Genomic DNA, 16,463 nt, shown 5'->3' with positions numbered 1-16,463 from the left:
CATAAAAATAGACAATTATTGTGGTATAAATTCGAATAAAAATGAATTCTGTGTAAAAGTTGGGTGCAAATGAGGAAAAAAATTGTAAGTGAATTGAAATAATAATCCTCATTTTTTAAAAACAATTATATTCAATCCTTTAAAAGAGTCTCTCAAATCTGAATCTCTCAAATTCGAACGCCGTTTGGATTCAAAACGTCAATTGTGAGGTTATGTTAGAAAGTTCGTAGTCTTGGCGAATGAAAATCATATTTATGTGCTTCTTCCTGAATGTTTACATACATTATGGTCGTGTAAAATGAAAAGGAAGTATGTTACCACTAAGACTTGCGAGAAAGTACGGGAATTTGATTCAAAGTACAATTTAATCTTACACAAATTTCGTTAGTTTTGAAAAAATCGTTCGAATTTGGGAGGTGAGAAATGTCAAAAATACCCCCCGAGCGTTCGAATTTAGGAGACTCTACTGTAACTTAATTCATTGGCACATTGTATTGTAGTCTAAAAGGGGTGGCAAAGCGTCCGAGGCTTTGCGAGCTGCTCGAACTCCCAAAAAAAGAGCTCTGTCTTATATACCTTTTCGCAAGCTTTCTGATGTATAGAAAATTATTGTCGAATTAAAATTGTCTATAAATCACCATAAAACCATCTTGAAGTTGAAAATTGTTCAAGAAGAGGGTATCAAAAAATCATTAATCTTTTAATTAATTAATTGAACAAATCGGATGAAAATTAAGTTTTTACCTTCAATAATTCTAGATGGTGATTTTTCCGGTGATAGGTGTCTAAGGACGAAATGTTCAGCTAGACTACCTTCAAGACATATCCAAAAATGAACGAAATCGTCAGGGCCAATTTTTTGCAAAGTTCGAAAAACCTCATTTTTGACCTATTTTTGGAGGATAGGAAACGCATGAAGGGGGAGGAGGAAAACTAAAGAGGTTAGGTTCGAGATATGTAGCGTCATTTGAGGAGGGGTCATCGAAGACCGGAAGTTGATATGTATCTCTTACCGTTTGAATTTTATATGGGTCAAAAGACTGAAAAGTGCGAAAAATAGTATTTTTAAAATAGGACTTGTTATATCCATGAGGAAATGTGTAATGAAAGTTGAGCAGTCGGGTTTTAAGCGGGAAGTAGAAATAGCGGGAAAGAGTCATCATCAGATGATCTATTCCAGGAGAAGACAAAGAGGCGGATATGGTCATTCAGCCATTGGTGAATAAAGAGTGCAAACGCGGTTGGTTAGTTCCCCCAAATAAAGTCTATTAATTTCCCTCCTAACATTGTGTTTAACTGCGTGCGTGCGTGCAAGGGATACCTCGTCAAAGGACACTTCAACTGGCGACATCGGAAGAAAAATCGGTGCACATGGCTACAAAGGAGGAGTCTTCAGAGGGAACTTCGTCCACGAAGTCAACCACGTGTGGAAAATTTCCTTCAGTGGATCCGGACGATGATATCACGGGATTCCGTGACCGCGTAGAGCAGTTCTTTATTGCTCAAAGCACACCAGAGAACAAGCAGGTGGCAACGCTCATTGCAAATATCCCTCCGGATATGTATGCTAACCTCAAAAAGTTGTCATATCCGGAACTGCCCAGCAAGAAATCGCTGCAGGAGTTGCTCAAGATGCTGGAAAACCACTACAAGAAGAAAAGCAACATCAGGGCAGAGCGCTACAAGTTCCACAAGGCTGTGCAGGAAGAAGGCGAGTCAATCAGCGACTATATTCTCCGTCTTAGAGGGTTAGCCGAAACATGTGACTTCGGCCAGTACATTCCCACGAGCACAGGTGATGCCGGAAAGCTGAAACAACTGGCTTTTGAGGACAGCCTGTGTGACAGATTCACCAGTGGATTGCGCAGTGAGTACATCCAAACGCGCTTAATCGCAGAAGGTCACACATCATTCGCAAAAATGTGTGATTTTGCGCTGAATCTGGAAATGGCTTTCAATGAGGAAAAAGTCATCCACGGGAATGGGTCTGAGCAAAAAGTGTCACACGTAGGACGGTCCCGTGCACGTGGAAAGCAGCCAAAGAAGCCTGAAAAGAAAAGGAGCCAAAGTCGTCGTGAGGACAAACCACAGTGTCGTAGATGTGGAAGATATTCTCATGATCCTGAACAATGTCCTGCCAAAAACTGGACATGTTTCGTCTGCAACAAAAAAGGTCATACCTCGGTGGTTTGCCGCAACAAGGACAAGCAGAAGCCGATAAAGGAGCTCTCAGGAGGAAGTCCACCCACTATCACGGTGCCCATGAAGATTGAAGGTCAAGAAATCACCGTAGAAGTTGACAGTGGGGCTGGGCCATCTTTAATTTCATCGCGAGACTACAAGGGGAGGTTTGGGTATTTAGATTTGAAATCTTGTAACTTAAAATTACGTTCTTTCACAGCTCAATCCATCAAAGTCGTGGGAAAGATTGAGGTTCAAGTGGAAACTCCGGCGAAGACTGCGCGTTTGCCATTCATTGTCGTGGAGACTGCAGACAATTTTACTCCACTAGTCGGACGGAATTGGCTTGACACGATAAGCCCAAACTGGCGATTGAAATTTTTCGGAGATTTATCCGTCAGCCAGGGTGGTGCCATAAACGTCGCGACAGAGGATTTCTACAACGAAATCAAACGTAAGTTTCCCTTTGTTCTGTCTTCTGACCCAAATCAGGCGATTGTGGGGTTTAAGGCGGATGTGCGGCTAGAGCAATGTCACCCAATCTTTCACGGAGCTTATGAAGTACCCTTTAGACTCAAACCCGCCGCGGATAAAGAATTTGACCGTCTGGTCCAAGTAAAAACCCTTGAGAAAGTCGAATTTTCGCGCTGGGCTAGTCCAGTAGTCATAGTGCCAAAACCGAATGATGAAGTCCGAATTTGTCTTGACGGAAGTGTCACAATTAATCCTCATGTAAAAATGCAACACTATCCTCTTTCGAAAATTGAAGATATTTTCGCGTCACTTTCCAATTGTAGAATCTTCGTGATTCTTGATCTCAGATGGGCCTACCTTCAGTTAGAATTGGAAGAGCACTCCAGAGAGTATCTGACAATCAACACCCATCGTGGATTGTTCAGGTATAATCGTCTCCCTTTCGGGGTTTCGTCCGCAGTGGCGATTTTCCAGTCTGTTATGGAAAGAATGTTGGTAGGAATTGAAGGGGTTCGTGCCTTTTTGGATGACATCATCATAGGTGGCAAAAATGAAGAGGAATGTCGTCAAAGACTTTTCCAAGTGTTGGAGAAATTCAATACTCACCGTGTCCAAATTAATTTTGCCAAAAGTAATTTTTTCGCTGACTCAGTCGAGTACTTGGGACATATTTTGTCCTACAATCAGATCAAGCCCAATCCCAAGAAAATTGAGGCTATTGTCAAAGCACCAGCACCCACTAATGTCAAGGAATTGCAAGCCTTTCTAGGATTGCTGAATTATTACCGTCGATTCATCCCTGATTTGAGTGGGAAGCTCACATGTCTCTATCATCTCCTAAAACAAGGAGAAAAATTTGTCTGGTCTGACGAATGTCAGAAAGTCTTCGAAGAATCGAAAAAATTGCTCACAAAAGATACAGTCCTTGAGCTTTTCGATCCTGAAAAAGAAATTGTCCTTACCACAGATGCATCACCATACGGAGTCTCTGCTGTCTTGAGCCATGTCGTAGATGGTATCGAGAAACCCGTCATTTTCATCAGCAGTGTTCTCTCAGATGCAGAGAAGAATTATTCCCAATTACATAGGGAAGCTCTCGCTGTGGTTTTTGCTTGTAAAAAGCTGTTTAAATACCTTTACGGTAAACCTTTTACGATCCATACAGACTCTCAAGCCTTGAAAGAAATTTTCAACCCGTCTAAAGGAACACCACCAGTCGCAGCTGCGCGCTTGCAGCGGTGGGCAGTTCAATTGTCTGTCTTTAACTACAAGATAGTGCACAAGAGCGCCAAGAAAATCGAGAATGCCGATGCTCTATCACGTCTTCCTATCTCAGAGTCTACTGAAGTAGAAGAGTTTCACATAAATGTGATCAAAATTGTCGAGTCAGTCAGGCTAAAGTTTAGTACGGTCGTAGAAGCGTACAGAAATGATTCAGTCTTGAACAAACTGTACAAATTCGTCATGTGGGGTTGGCCTCAAGAGGTCCCTGAAGACCTGAAACCATTCTATCGAGTCAGGAACTCATTGTCTACCGAAAATGAAGCAGTATTTTACGGTAATCGTCTGGTCATTCCGTGTAAACTCAGACTAAAAGTTTTGCAAATTTTGCACGAAAATCACAATGGAATAGTATTGATGAAGAAGCAGGCTAGAGCATTTGTCTGGTGGCCAAAAATCGATGATAGTATCGAAGCTTTCGTGTCCGGCTGTGAAGCATGTCAGAAGACTCAAAATGTTCCGCGTGAGGTAGTCACCACAAAGTGGAAGGAAACACAAATCCCTTTCGAGAGAATCCACTTGGATTTCTTTCATTTTTCCGGGAAGGAATTCCTCATTCTTGTTGATTCGTTCAGCAAATATATAGATGTCTTCTACATGTCTTCAACCTCTGCTAAGGCAGTGTCCGATAAATTGGAAAATTTTTTCAAGATTTTTGGATTTCCAACCACCATTGTAACAGACAATGGTCCACCCTTCGGGTCAAATGGGTTTAAAAAATTCTGTGAGGAGAGGGACATTGCTTTGTTGCATAGCCCGGCTTACCATCCGCAGTCGAATGGATTGGCTGAGCGGGGAGTACAAACGGTGAAAAAAGTACTCAAAAAGTTCTTGTTGTGTCAGCCTGATTCCTCTGATATTAACAAACTTCTTCAAAAATTCCTTTTGCATTACAGAAATGCGCCGAATTCAGTCTCGCCGTCGAGCCCAAATGAACTCATTTTTTCCTACAAACCCAAGTCAAATATTGAAGTATTAAATAACAAGTCAAAGTCCAAGAAATCAGTCAGATTTGAAATCAATGAAGAAAATAAGGGTATTAAAAAGGATGAAAATTTTGAAGTTAGGATTGAGAAAAAATCAGATGAAATTGAATTTGTCAAGAATGAGAAAGTTTTGTATAAAAATCACAAGTTAGGGTTCGAAAAATTCATTCCATGTAATGTTGAGAAGAAAATTTCACCGACTTTATATCTAATCACTATTAATGATGAATTGCGAAGAGTTCATGTGGGACAGTTGAAGAAGTGGAAAAATAAGTTTGTCAATAATTTCGGGAATTATGATTCAGAAATTTCAGAAAAGTCAAAGGGGGATAAAAAGAAAATTTCAAAAAAGTCAAAGAAAACAAGGTTAGACCGAAGTCTAATTTTGACCCGCACTCGATCAAAAGCACTAGAGGAAGCTAAGAAACATATTTCAGAGATGGATTGAGACTGTTTTTCTTGTACATAGATTTTTTGCTTTATATAAGTTAGGGCTTAAGGTTAGGATTTTTTTAATTGTAATATTAGGTTAAGACAAAAAGATTAAAAAAATAGGGGGGCATTTGTTATATCCATGAGGAAATGTGTAATGAAAGTTGAGCAGTCGGGTTTTAAGCGGGAAGTAGAAATAGCGGGAAAGAGTCATCATCAGATGATCTATTCCAGGAGAAGACAAAGAGGCGGATATGGTCATTCAGCCATTGGTGAATAAAGAGTGCAAACGCGGTTGGTTAGTTCCCCCAAATAAAGTCTATTAATTTCCCTCCTAACATTGTGTTTAACTGCGTGCGTGCGTGCAAGGGATACCTCGTCAAAGGACACTTCAGGACTATTACCGTTACTTTCCCGATCCATCACCGATTGTGACCGATGCAGTCCGGTTCAGAATTAAAAGATCTTTTAAAAATGTCCAAATTTGTCCAAATCCGTTGAAAATTAGGCCCTCCAGGTTGGTTGACCTTTGACCTGCAATAATTCAAGATGGCGAATTTTCCGGTGATAGGTGTCTAAGGACGAAATATTCAGCTGGACTACCTCCGAAACATATCCAAAAATTAAGGAAATCGTCAGGGCCAATTTTTTGCAAAATTAGAAAAACCTCATTTTTTGCCTATTTTTGGGGGATAAGAAAAGCATTAAAGGGGAGGAGGAAAAACTAAAGAGGTTGGGTTCGAGATAATGTCATTTGAGGAGGGGTCACCGAAGACCGGAAGTTGATATCTCTTACCCTTCGAATTTTATATGGGTCAAAAGACTGAAAAAGTGCGAAAAACAGTATTTTTAAAATAGAACTATTACCATTACTTTCCCGATCCATCACCGATTATGACCGATGCAGTCCGATTCAGAATTAAAATATCTTTCAAAAACGTCCAAATTTGTCCAAATCCGTTGAAAATTATTACTTCCAGGTTGGTTGTCCTTTGACCTTGAATAATTCAAGATGGCGAATTTTCCGGTGATAGGTGTCTAAGGACGAAATGTTCAGCTGGACTACCTCCAAAATATATCCAAAAATGAACGAAATCGTCAGGGCCAATTTTTTACAAGGTCAAAAAGCATGTTGTTTGAAGTGGTTAGAAGGGGTGTGGGGAAATTTAGGTAAGTTAGTTAGATAGAATGTATTGACTTGTGGGGGGGGGGGTCACCGAAGACCGGAAGTCAATATCTCTTACCGTTTAGCAGCTAGGATGGTGAGAAGTTGGAAAAAAAAGTCGATTGTGAAAACTGCTCTCTCTTTAGAGTTCGAGCAGTTAAAAAATAAAATTGATAATATTAAGGGGTTATTATATCGACTTGATTATTATAATTTTTGACCGTTTATCCGTATTGGGGTCGTGGACCCATGGCATCCAATTTAACAGCCCACGCTTGTCGATCCTCCATCACTTCAGGAAGATGTTCGGGTTCGATCCCAAGGCGCTCCAAGGCAAGATCCTGAATTTGATTCAGCCACCTTGTCCTAGGTCTGCCTCGAGGTTAACGCCTCCTCACAATGGTTTTCATAGCTTTTCTGGCAAGGGGTAACTCATTTCCATTTTTTCTGACAAGGGTTTCTGGTTTCTCGGGTTTCGCGATGCAAAAAGTGGATTTCTCGGGTTTCGCGATGCAAAAAGTGGGTTTCTCGGGTTTCGCGATGCAATTTTTGGGTTTCTCGGGTTTCGCGATGCAGAAATTGGGTTTTTCGGGTTTCGCGATGCAATTTCTGGGTTTCTCGGGTTTCGCGATGCAATTCTTGGGTTTCTCGGGTTTCGCGATGCAAAAAGTGGGTTTCTCGGGTTTCGCGAAGCGTTTCTCGGACAATTGACGAGGGTTTCTCAATATGAGTTACCCCTTGTTTTCTGGGTAATCTTTTTCTATTCATGTGCTTAATATGCCCATACCATCAATGCAGTGATGTCACGAACGGTTACGTTCCTTACTCGATCTCAACGAGTGATTCCCTTAACCGCCCGGAGGTATCTCATGTTTGGCAGCTTGTACTCGCAATCTTATACTTTCGGTCATTACCCAAATCTTATGATCATAGGTGAGAATAAGAATGAACACAGCTTTGAAAACCGATAATTCAGCCGAACGACTAAGCTCGGCCTTCCTCATCATGCTTCCACCAAAAGCTCCCTTATTACTGCAGAAGCTTTGACCGATTGGCTACGATATCGATATTTCGGTCGGTGTGAAACCTACCATGACTTGTGAATAACACCCCGGGATACTTTAACTTCTCCACCTGTGTCAATAAGGGATTCCACTAACATGTAAAGTACATTTTACAGGCCGTCGAGATATCACCATTTACCTCCGACTTACGCTCGTTCAACTTACGCTCGTTCGACTTTATTATGGTCTTTTTTTTTTGTGCTAAAAATTATTTATTTATTTATTTTATTTATTTTTTTATTTATTTCGAATAGTGTTTTTGAGCTATAGCCGCTAGAGCTCTTGAAAGCAAAATTTTGTCCGATATAGGTGTACGAGGAATTCAATGTTTGTGTGAAAGCGGCCACCGTCGTCTTAGCGTTGGTAATCAACTTCCGGAGTAAAACGATGGAAACTGCAATTTACGAACAAATGACAAAATTTTACGAACATTTTTTGTGTGTTTACGAACATTTACGAGAAAATGTTTGTAAAAGTATAAAAAATGCTCATCAAGTGATCATGTTACGAACAATGTTTGTGGAAAAAGTACAAATTTTACGAACATGTTTGTGGGTTATCTCTTTCCGGATCGCAGCATATGCTGCAAGCCAATTTCACAATTTTTTAATCAAAAATATCTAAGCTCAGGAATTAATTGAGGTCCTACAAAAAATATCTTACATTTGGACATCCTTATAGTTTGTAATCATCCACAAGAATTGAATTTTTCTCAGTTCTGAATAATTAAAAAAAACACTATTTTTCACTGAATATTCATATGCTGCTTTGGGTACTCAGAGTCCCAAAAGAGACGAAAGAGTTATACGATTCACGAGCATTTCGTAACTCCCCCATAGGAATTCACAAACATTTACGAACATTTTTACAAAATATTTTTTTCTATGTATTAGATCTAATATATATGGCTTCAATAGGGCGAGGTGGGACTATTTTGAGCGGTGGGCGCGGTGGGGCTACCTTGACGATGTTCAGGCTTATCATCATTTAATTTAAGCTCCACAATTGTTCTTTAGAAATATGTGAATAAATCTTATATCTATGTTGTCCCACAGCTCAAAGTAGCCCTACCTCCCTCAACGGGTTCTACAATAAAGTTATTGTAGACTTCTCATTAACTTTTCTATCCTCATTACCTTTTTTGTCTCGCTCTTGGGCTCATTTTTGAACAACTGTCTTTGCAAACTCAAAATTTGAAGATCTTTACTGCAACGCAGTGCACAAAGTAAGAAAAGGCCGAAAAGGCAATGGTAATTTTTAAAATTATTAAAGTGTTTGTTTTATTTAATTATTGCATTATTTATCATTACAGTAATACAATGTCGTACATCTTACTGCATATAAATTAATTGACGAGAGTCGTTACAATTTTATACGTTGCCTTAAGTTAAGCTTAGCTTTAAGAACTACTTCGTACTCTCGGAGAGTCCGCGTGAAAAGTTCCAGAGAAGTGTTTTCATGCCCACACATGTAACAATTCTGTGAAACAATTCCATCCATCCGCAATTGAGAACTTCCAAGAAGTTGATTTAACTGGAAATCAACCTAAGAATATATTGGTCAGGGTGTGAGAGAAGGAAGATCCACCACCTATTAGTTACTAAAAAGAGATTCTTTTCTGTTTCTACATTGAAGTTCGGCTTTTCAGAGATTTTCTTTTTCTTTTCTGGAGAAAAAAAAGGAGGAGAAGAGTGTGGAAAAGATATCCCACTGTCTTCTCCCCAATGAAAATCTCTGCGACATTAGGGAGCAATTCCGTGGAGAAAAATCATCTGACTATTGGGAATTGCTCAGTAACATCTGGCCATATCTTTAAACGCCCTTATACACTATCCTAAGCGCTATGTGTTATCACTAAGTGACTCTTTTAGATCTACTCCTGATCGCTGATTTTGCGGCCAGGCACTAGAATTCGTTGCTGAGGAGTCTTTCGTGGCACCATGAAGGAATTTTTTTCTTAGCTACTGTGAGAGAAAGCAGTGTTGGTGTAGGGACCGCTGTAGATGGAGCTGCCCGAATTGGAAATGGTCTTTCCACGACGACGTGCCATGATGATCAGAACGGCTGCAATCACGGCCAGCATTAGGATTAGACCAGCTACAGCGATGGCAATGGCGAAGTTTCTCTGCGACACACAAATGGCATCTTCGGGCGTCTTTAAGGGAAGAAAATTAAAATTTAGTAAGAGCTTTGAAGATAGGTTTAGGGTATTTCAGTCTTACCTTCTCTTTGAGAACCTCATCATCACCATCAATCACCTCAGCATTCTCGTTCACATACAGCCCAGAGTACACTTCAATGGTGGCTGGATGGCCTTCGTCCTCCTCAACCTTTCCTTCAGCTTGTCGCTTAGGTCTCCGAGAGTCGCAAGTAGGGGCTCTCTGACACTCAGGATCTGCCAGGGCACAAAGGCGAACGTTGCACTGGTAGTAGACTGAAGCTGTGTAAGGGAATTTATGGGCCGGGAAGGTGACTTTGGCGCTGGCACGATCAGTTGAATAGTCGAAAGGGCCCATGATCTCACCGTCTGTCGGACATCCATCCGAACCGACTAAACGTTGTTCACCCCAACCCAGACCATCACGGACAAGGCAATCTGTCACATGGAGTCCGTAAATGTCTTGCCGATCAATGTTCACGACCAGGGTTAGAGGATCGCCAATCTTTACGTTTTCGGCGATATTTCCGCCAGAAAAGATCTTCATGTGGCATCCAGGCATAGGAATTTCATTCCTTGATCTGAATCAAAAAAATAAAAGATCATGAATCTCTGACATTTGAAATAGAGATTTCTTATTCAAATATTTTGCTGACTCTTTGGCAACAAAGACTCTGGAAAAAAATCACTTACTCATCCCCATTGTCGAGAGATCGTCCGTATTGACTGCGATCGGCAATCTCATCACTGGTGAATGCCTGAGGATTGGCCAATTTGGCTGCAATTGTGGGCTTCGTGGCAGCTTCTCTGCTCTTGTAGCGACAACGGACATGATAGCCTCGTCCCAGGTCGGTGACCAATTTCAAATGCGGCTGCAGTACAATGGTATTGAAGAACTCAATACCACCGTCGTCCTAAGAAGTCATAAGAGAAAGAGGAAGAGCAATGAGAACAAATGGATGAGGTATAGAGACGTGCCAAGTTCAAAGACACTTGAGAACTGTGCACAAAGGCGGAATATATATTGGGCCCCCTTCTTTGGGGAATACCTGCCCATTTGGGCTTCAAAGTTGCACGAATTTTTTCTTGGAAATATTGGCAAGAGTGGGAGTTGAAGAAATTTGACATAAAGCTAAGACCAAAGATTTTTACATTATAAATTTCATTTATTGAAGGAAGTTTGTTAAAAATCAATAAAATACGAAATTTTCAAAAAAGCATAATCAAAAATTTAAAAAGAAAACTCTGGCAATTAACGTTAAGGTCAATAAATTCTCAATTTTGAGATATTCTGTTTCTTTTTAAATTTTGAAATATTTTTTGGAGTTTCATTCCGGTAATATATATAGAAAAATCAAATAAAATTACATTTCAGTATTTTTACGTTTATAAAATTGATTTTATGTTGATATCAGTTCAGTATAATATATTAAGCTCTAGGGTAAATGTTCTAATTCAAAACCATTTCCAGACGCTTTAATTTTGACAGAAGATTCAACACATAAATTCTTTCTTTTTTTTTTAAGAGAGTTAAATAATTTGCTCCTTGACTCTTCTAGAATGTTACTGTTTAGTGAAAATTCTTTAGATATAATTTGAAAACTTCTTAAATACAAGAAAAATACACGAGCGTAAAATGCTTCTATTGGAAACATATTAATCCAAATGGAGACAAGGGAAAGTTTCTAATTGGAGACAAAGAGTGTAAGTGATACCGCGACGAAAGGCTTCTAAAACCTTGTTAAGTTGCTCTTGAGTGCAGATTTTGTTCTTATTCCTAGTCTTTTCTCCTTTCCCATCTAAACAATAAGAAAATCTCTCCGAAAAAATCATATTTCCGGTGTTTCCTGTTGAAGCATTTGTAGACACTTTAGAAAAACCCTTTTTGTTCACGAAATAGGTAATTATTTCATTTAAAAACTTCACGTACTATTAACAATAAAGATTAGTACTGAATTTAACTAAAATTATCCAGAAATATGACAAACATGTTAAACATTGTTAAACATAAACATGTTAAACAAAACGAATAAACATCAGCCACATTATTGCGTTTTTCATTGGAAAACATGATCGATCGATGAAAAATTCGATGGTGAAAAGGTACACTTTTATTTTTTTCTGTGAAATTCAAAAAATAAAATTTGTTAATATGAATGGATTTTCGCTTTATTTGGAGCAAAATTAACTAAATAATGAAACTGTGGTATAGATAATATATAAATATAGTAATTTAGTACTGTATTTATCATGAAAACAGTGACGTTTCCATTTGGAGCAACGAAAAATTTCCATTTGGAGCAGATTTTCAATTAGCTTAATTTACCTTATTCTTCAAATATATGTATATAGATAAAGAAATAGAAGAGATATAAAAAAAATAAAGATTTTGCATTCTTCAAAAGATGTTTTAATAAAGTAAAGAAAATAAATTAATTAATAAATAAAGTAAAGCAGATAAAAATATTTATGTTTCCTAGGCAGCATAAGGAATTAAATTGGTCACGAAACTATCTAATAATTGATTTTTTTTCAAGATATCTAATGAACGAGAAACTAACAAAATTGTCAGCAAAATTATCGCAAAATTATCTTGCCAGGCCAAATAAATGAGTTTACTTATACTTCTCATTTAAGTCATTAGAATATTTTGTAATATTAGGAGCTCTGATTTTCAGCTTAGTTCGATTATATGAGTTAGCTTATACGGTCTATTGAACCAAGATTTCTGCCATTTACCTGGGGAGACCGGTAATGGAAAGTCAGCGGCAGACGCAACCTAAGCACATTTTTTGGAAATAAATAAATAAAATAAATAAATTTGAGTCTTCCGGTTTTGCTTCCAAAACCGGAAATATTTCAATGCAATCGTAATTTTCGATTTGCAGAAGCTTTAAAGCTTTTAAAGCTTCAGTCAATCAGAATCAGAGAACGCGATGGGACTCCAAATTATTTATTGAATATAAATACGCATCGAACGAATTATGTTGAAACTTCAATAATTTAATTTTGTATTTCTTTCTAAATATTTTTTGGTATTTCAAAATCAAATAAACTTATCATAAATAAACTTAACGTCATAAAAAAAAGTTGTTCTTAGACCATTTTCATAAAATAATCCATTTGATGCTTCAATGAAATATTCGAATGAAGAATGCTTTTCCAAAATTTCCAATTTCTTTAAATCTTTAAGCAAGCAACGGCCAAAAAACACCCACGAACCCATTAATCAATCACTCAAAGAACTGTTATGTAAAATCTGGGAATATTTCGATGTAGGTGGATGCCACGATAAATTGTGCGAAGATCCACAAATGGATATTCTGCCAAAACAATTGACTCTCATCTTCGTGTCCAAGGCTGATTGGGAATTTGCATAAATTAATTATTCACTTTGGTCACATCACATGAGAGAATCTTCTCTCACCATCAAAATAACATGGACGTCAACCTTGACTTGATATCTTATTCACGCAGTTGATATAATTACATTTTCTAGCATTGTTCACTTTTTAACGCAGTTATACCTAAATGGTTGGAGATAATTAAATAACTCTGCTGTACAAATATAGTGATTTTTTTTATTGTGTTTCTCGGAGCTTAAACCTTTCAGTTCTGCATGAGAGATTTAGAGAACACTTTGTCGCCGGTGTTACTTGGGTATCTTTAGCACGTGAACTGAGAATTTCATGTATATGCAATTTAATGAATTTAAATGATTTGAGGTATGTTGGAAAAGTAATTGAAACGCTGTTTGAGTCGGCCGAAGGGTTTTCAAAGAAGAATTTAATTTATGCCATTGCTACTCTTAAACTAACTGTCTCAACTTCCTGAAATCGTAAAATGAGAGAATTTGCTCTTGAAAAAGTTCTAAGTTCTTTAGAGAGGTTTTCAAGTAATAAAAGAATCAAGTCAATGGACAAGATTTTTCAGCATTTCCATGAAGATCAGAGTTAAGAGAAATGCAATAAATGTTTTGTATTTGAAAATGTAACCATCACGATCATACTTCATTTCAAAGATATGCACCTCAGCTTTTATAATGATTGTCTTTCCGCGTGTAAGAGATCGCTCATGAAAATTTCACTTTCTTCTTATTGCCAAAGTGTCAGAGAAAGAGAGATAGATGGTCAGAAGGGAAATATAAAATTATCACTAAAACTGGCTTTTCTACAGCACAAACACCTTTCCATTTTGCACTATCAGATGATGATCATGGCATTGAAAATTGACCATTTCCATATACAAGACGATCAATTGAACTGAAGAAAAAATGAACAAAAAGTTGATCTTTTAGCATTTCCAGCTTCTTTAACACTTCTTTTTTTATAAGCCATTGGCTAGCAGAAAAACTTTGAATTCTCTTATAGGAATTCTCATGCCTTCAATAATTGTGAATTGCCGCAGAGTGTTGTAATTACAAATTTAACCGAAGCAAAATACAAATTTCTCAAGTGATCACTCATTGCCACGTAACACTTTCGGTTTTCTTCGTGTAGCCCATCTCTTATTATGATCACGACTACACTCACTGAGATAATTACAGTGGCTCCCTTAAAATTGTGCAAATCAGACAATTTATCGGGGCGAGTAGGATCCTAAATGATGGTTTAATAGTTGTTGTGCTATGAGTAGGGGAGACCGGGGAGGTTTGGGACACTTTTTCATGTTTTGACTTTAAGACACTATTCCAAAAAACCACAATAGTGTATTACAATTTTATGCGGTCTATAGGATACTTATGGGTATTGACTTTATAAAAAGTACTTGATAGAACTTGGAAAACAACTGAGTTTTCTTGGAGAAGATAAAAACATTTTACTTGACACTTTGTCCCAAACCTCCCCGATGTGGGGCAGTATGGGACGCAAAAGGGGATGTTTGGGACGCGTTTTTTCTCGCATAATTTGTATTACTGGAACACGTTAATTAATTTTAAATACCAGATTAAAAATATTTCTGATAGAAATAAAAATGTTTCATCTTTTATTTACACTTAGAAATTAATATCAATTTTATTTGTACAGTAGAGTCATTTATTGTCAATCAATTATTTAAAGTATTTTCTTCTTATTTTCCATCTACCTTTCTTTTCTTTTTTTATTCTAAATATTGCAATCATATTTATCAAATTCCTCAGGCGAATAGATTTTCTTGCAATTCTTAGTTTTGGACTCATTGATGGATTCCTGCTTGATTTTACGACAACTTCATGGTACCTGTTTTCTCATTATTTCTCTAAATTAGCTCTCGCCTTGCCTTTTCTGGAGAACTTGTTCGAGAAATTTTCGAAAAAATTGTTTCTAACTAGATTGGGCAAAGATCGAATATCCTCTGGAGAAGGAATTATTGATTCCCAAGACATTGATGGTTTAATTGCCACTGTAGTTAGAGAAATCTGCTCCACTGATAAACTTTGCACAAGAGGAAGATTTCCAGTAGAAACTGGACATGACTCTTCATTTTGACAATAAACAATTGCATACCACCTACAATCTTGTAGAAAATCAACGTCCCATTCATCCCCTTTCAGGTGTCCCAAACATCCCCACGTGTAGTTTTGGTATTTAAAACCTTTATGTAAAAAACAAGAGCGTATAATCTCTGAAACTTTTATAAAAATATGTTCCCAGAATATACTGCTACCTAATGAGATAAAAAAGTTTTGATTATATATCGCTGATATAAAATATAAAGAGGAAAACTGGGACGTCAAAATATACAATTTATATCAATTTTTAAAAAAATTTTCATAGAATTAAAACAATAAAACTGAGGATATCCATTCTTTTAGTCAAGATACATCTTAATATTGCCTACGATACAGTAATGGTTAAATCCCATTTATTTCAAAAATTAATTGAAAAAATCGCCTTGTACCACACTACCCCTGTCCCAAAACTCCCCGGTCTCCCCTATCTCTATTTTATAGAAAATTGCTGAGAAATTTGCGAGGGTACAACCTTCACTCCCATTTTGGTTCATTCTACTCTTAAAAATGCGAGAAAGCGGGGCTATAACGGACAGGGGCTACTTTATACTCCCTTTGTTCCGAGAAACTCGTACATTTTTCATATAAAATGTACTAGCAAACGTACGACTTTTGCGAAACGGTGGTGGGAGTACCCCCTATGATCTATTCCGATCGACCTAAACTTAAGCCACATTATTTAATTTCAATAAAATAATGGCTGATATACACTAACATACCTATAGCTGCTATACCTGTAAATGGGCTTCAAACATAAGGCTTAGCCATAATGGTTTAACTTCTCTAAAATCCATATAAATCATATTTTTTGGAATATTTTGACTTGAGATTGGATAGAAAAAAATATTTTTTTGTTATTTATAACTTTGAGACATTCAGAAATTATAGGCTAACCCTTTAGTCCGAATGACATGGAAGTATTTCCAGTTTACGAAATTAAACCTTACAAATCGTCGGTTGCGTCTACCTCTGTCGTATCTGCATTTCTTTTGTGTCAGTATTTCGCGCAAGAGGAGACGTTTGTATTGTAGCTTGCACAAATACAAATACAGTAGACTCTCTCAAATTTGGGCATTTGGGACCGAAATGTCAACAGAATCAGAGAGAAATTCGGGCAGCAAATTGTTTTAAATGAAACGATTTTTTGTTTATCTGCATACTCATATTGAGTTTATATGCTCATAGCTATTATAAATTTCATGAAAACCTCTTAATAATGCAAAATCACATC

At 37.5% G+C, this 16,463-nt stretch overlaps 2 protein-coding genes across 2 annotated transcripts in view; one reads left to right on the top strand and one right to left on the bottom strand.

Moving 5' to 3' along the window:
• The first annotated feature begins 1,103 nt into the window (after positions 1 to 1,103).
• Positions 1,104 to 9,399, top strand: LOC129800969 (uncharacterized protein K02A2.6-like). Its single transcript, XM_055845717.1, has 3 exons — positions 1,104 to 1,218; positions 1,316 to 4,743; positions 9,265 to 9,399. The coding sequence occupies exons 1-3, from the start codon at positions 1,104 to 1,106 to the stop codon at positions 9,397 to 9,399; spliced, it is 3,678 nt and encodes a 1,225-aa protein (XP_055701692.1).
• LOC129801217 (cuticlin-4) overlaps positions 8,838 to 16,463 on the bottom strand; it is a 27,059-nt gene continuing 19,433 nt past the window's right edge. The window contains exons 6-8 of the mRNA XM_055846052.1: positions 10,435 to 10,655; positions 9,806 to 10,322; positions 8,838 to 9,738 (exon numbers count right to left, since the gene is read on the bottom strand). Coding sequence (XP_055702027.1) covers positions 9,541 to 9,738; positions 9,806 to 10,322; positions 10,435 to 10,655 — 936 coding nt within the window. The 3' untranslated portion in view covers positions 8,838 to 9,540. The remainder of the gene's footprint in view (positions 9,739 to 9,805; positions 10,323 to 10,434; positions 10,656 to 16,463) is intronic.

This window comes from Phlebotomus papatasi, chromosome 2 (genome assembly GCF_024763615.1).
Source record: "Phlebotomus papatasi isolate M1 chromosome 2, Ppap_2.1, whole genome shotgun sequence".
NCBI lineage: Eukaryota > Metazoa > Arthropoda > Insecta > Diptera > Psychodidae > Phlebotomus > Phlebotomus papatasi.
This window is presented reverse-complemented; position numbering and strand designations above follow the sequence as displayed.

What these genes read in the sequence shown, in the direction of transcription:
- LOC129800969 (XM_055845717.1), top strand. Translation starts at nt 1,104, where the DNA reads ATGAAAGTTGAGCAGTCGGGTTTTAAGCGGGAAGTAGAAATAGCGGGA. An exon ending in ATATGGTCATTCAGCCATTG is followed by an intron (nt 1,219 to 1,315) that starts GTGAATAAAGAG and finishes CGTGCGTGCAAG; the next exon opens with GGATACCTCGTCAAAGGACA. An exon ending in CTGAGCGGGGAGTACAAACG is followed by an intron (nt 4,744 to 9,264) that starts GTGAAAAAAGTA and finishes GAGAAAAAAAAG; the next exon opens with GAGGAGAAGAGTGTGGAAAA.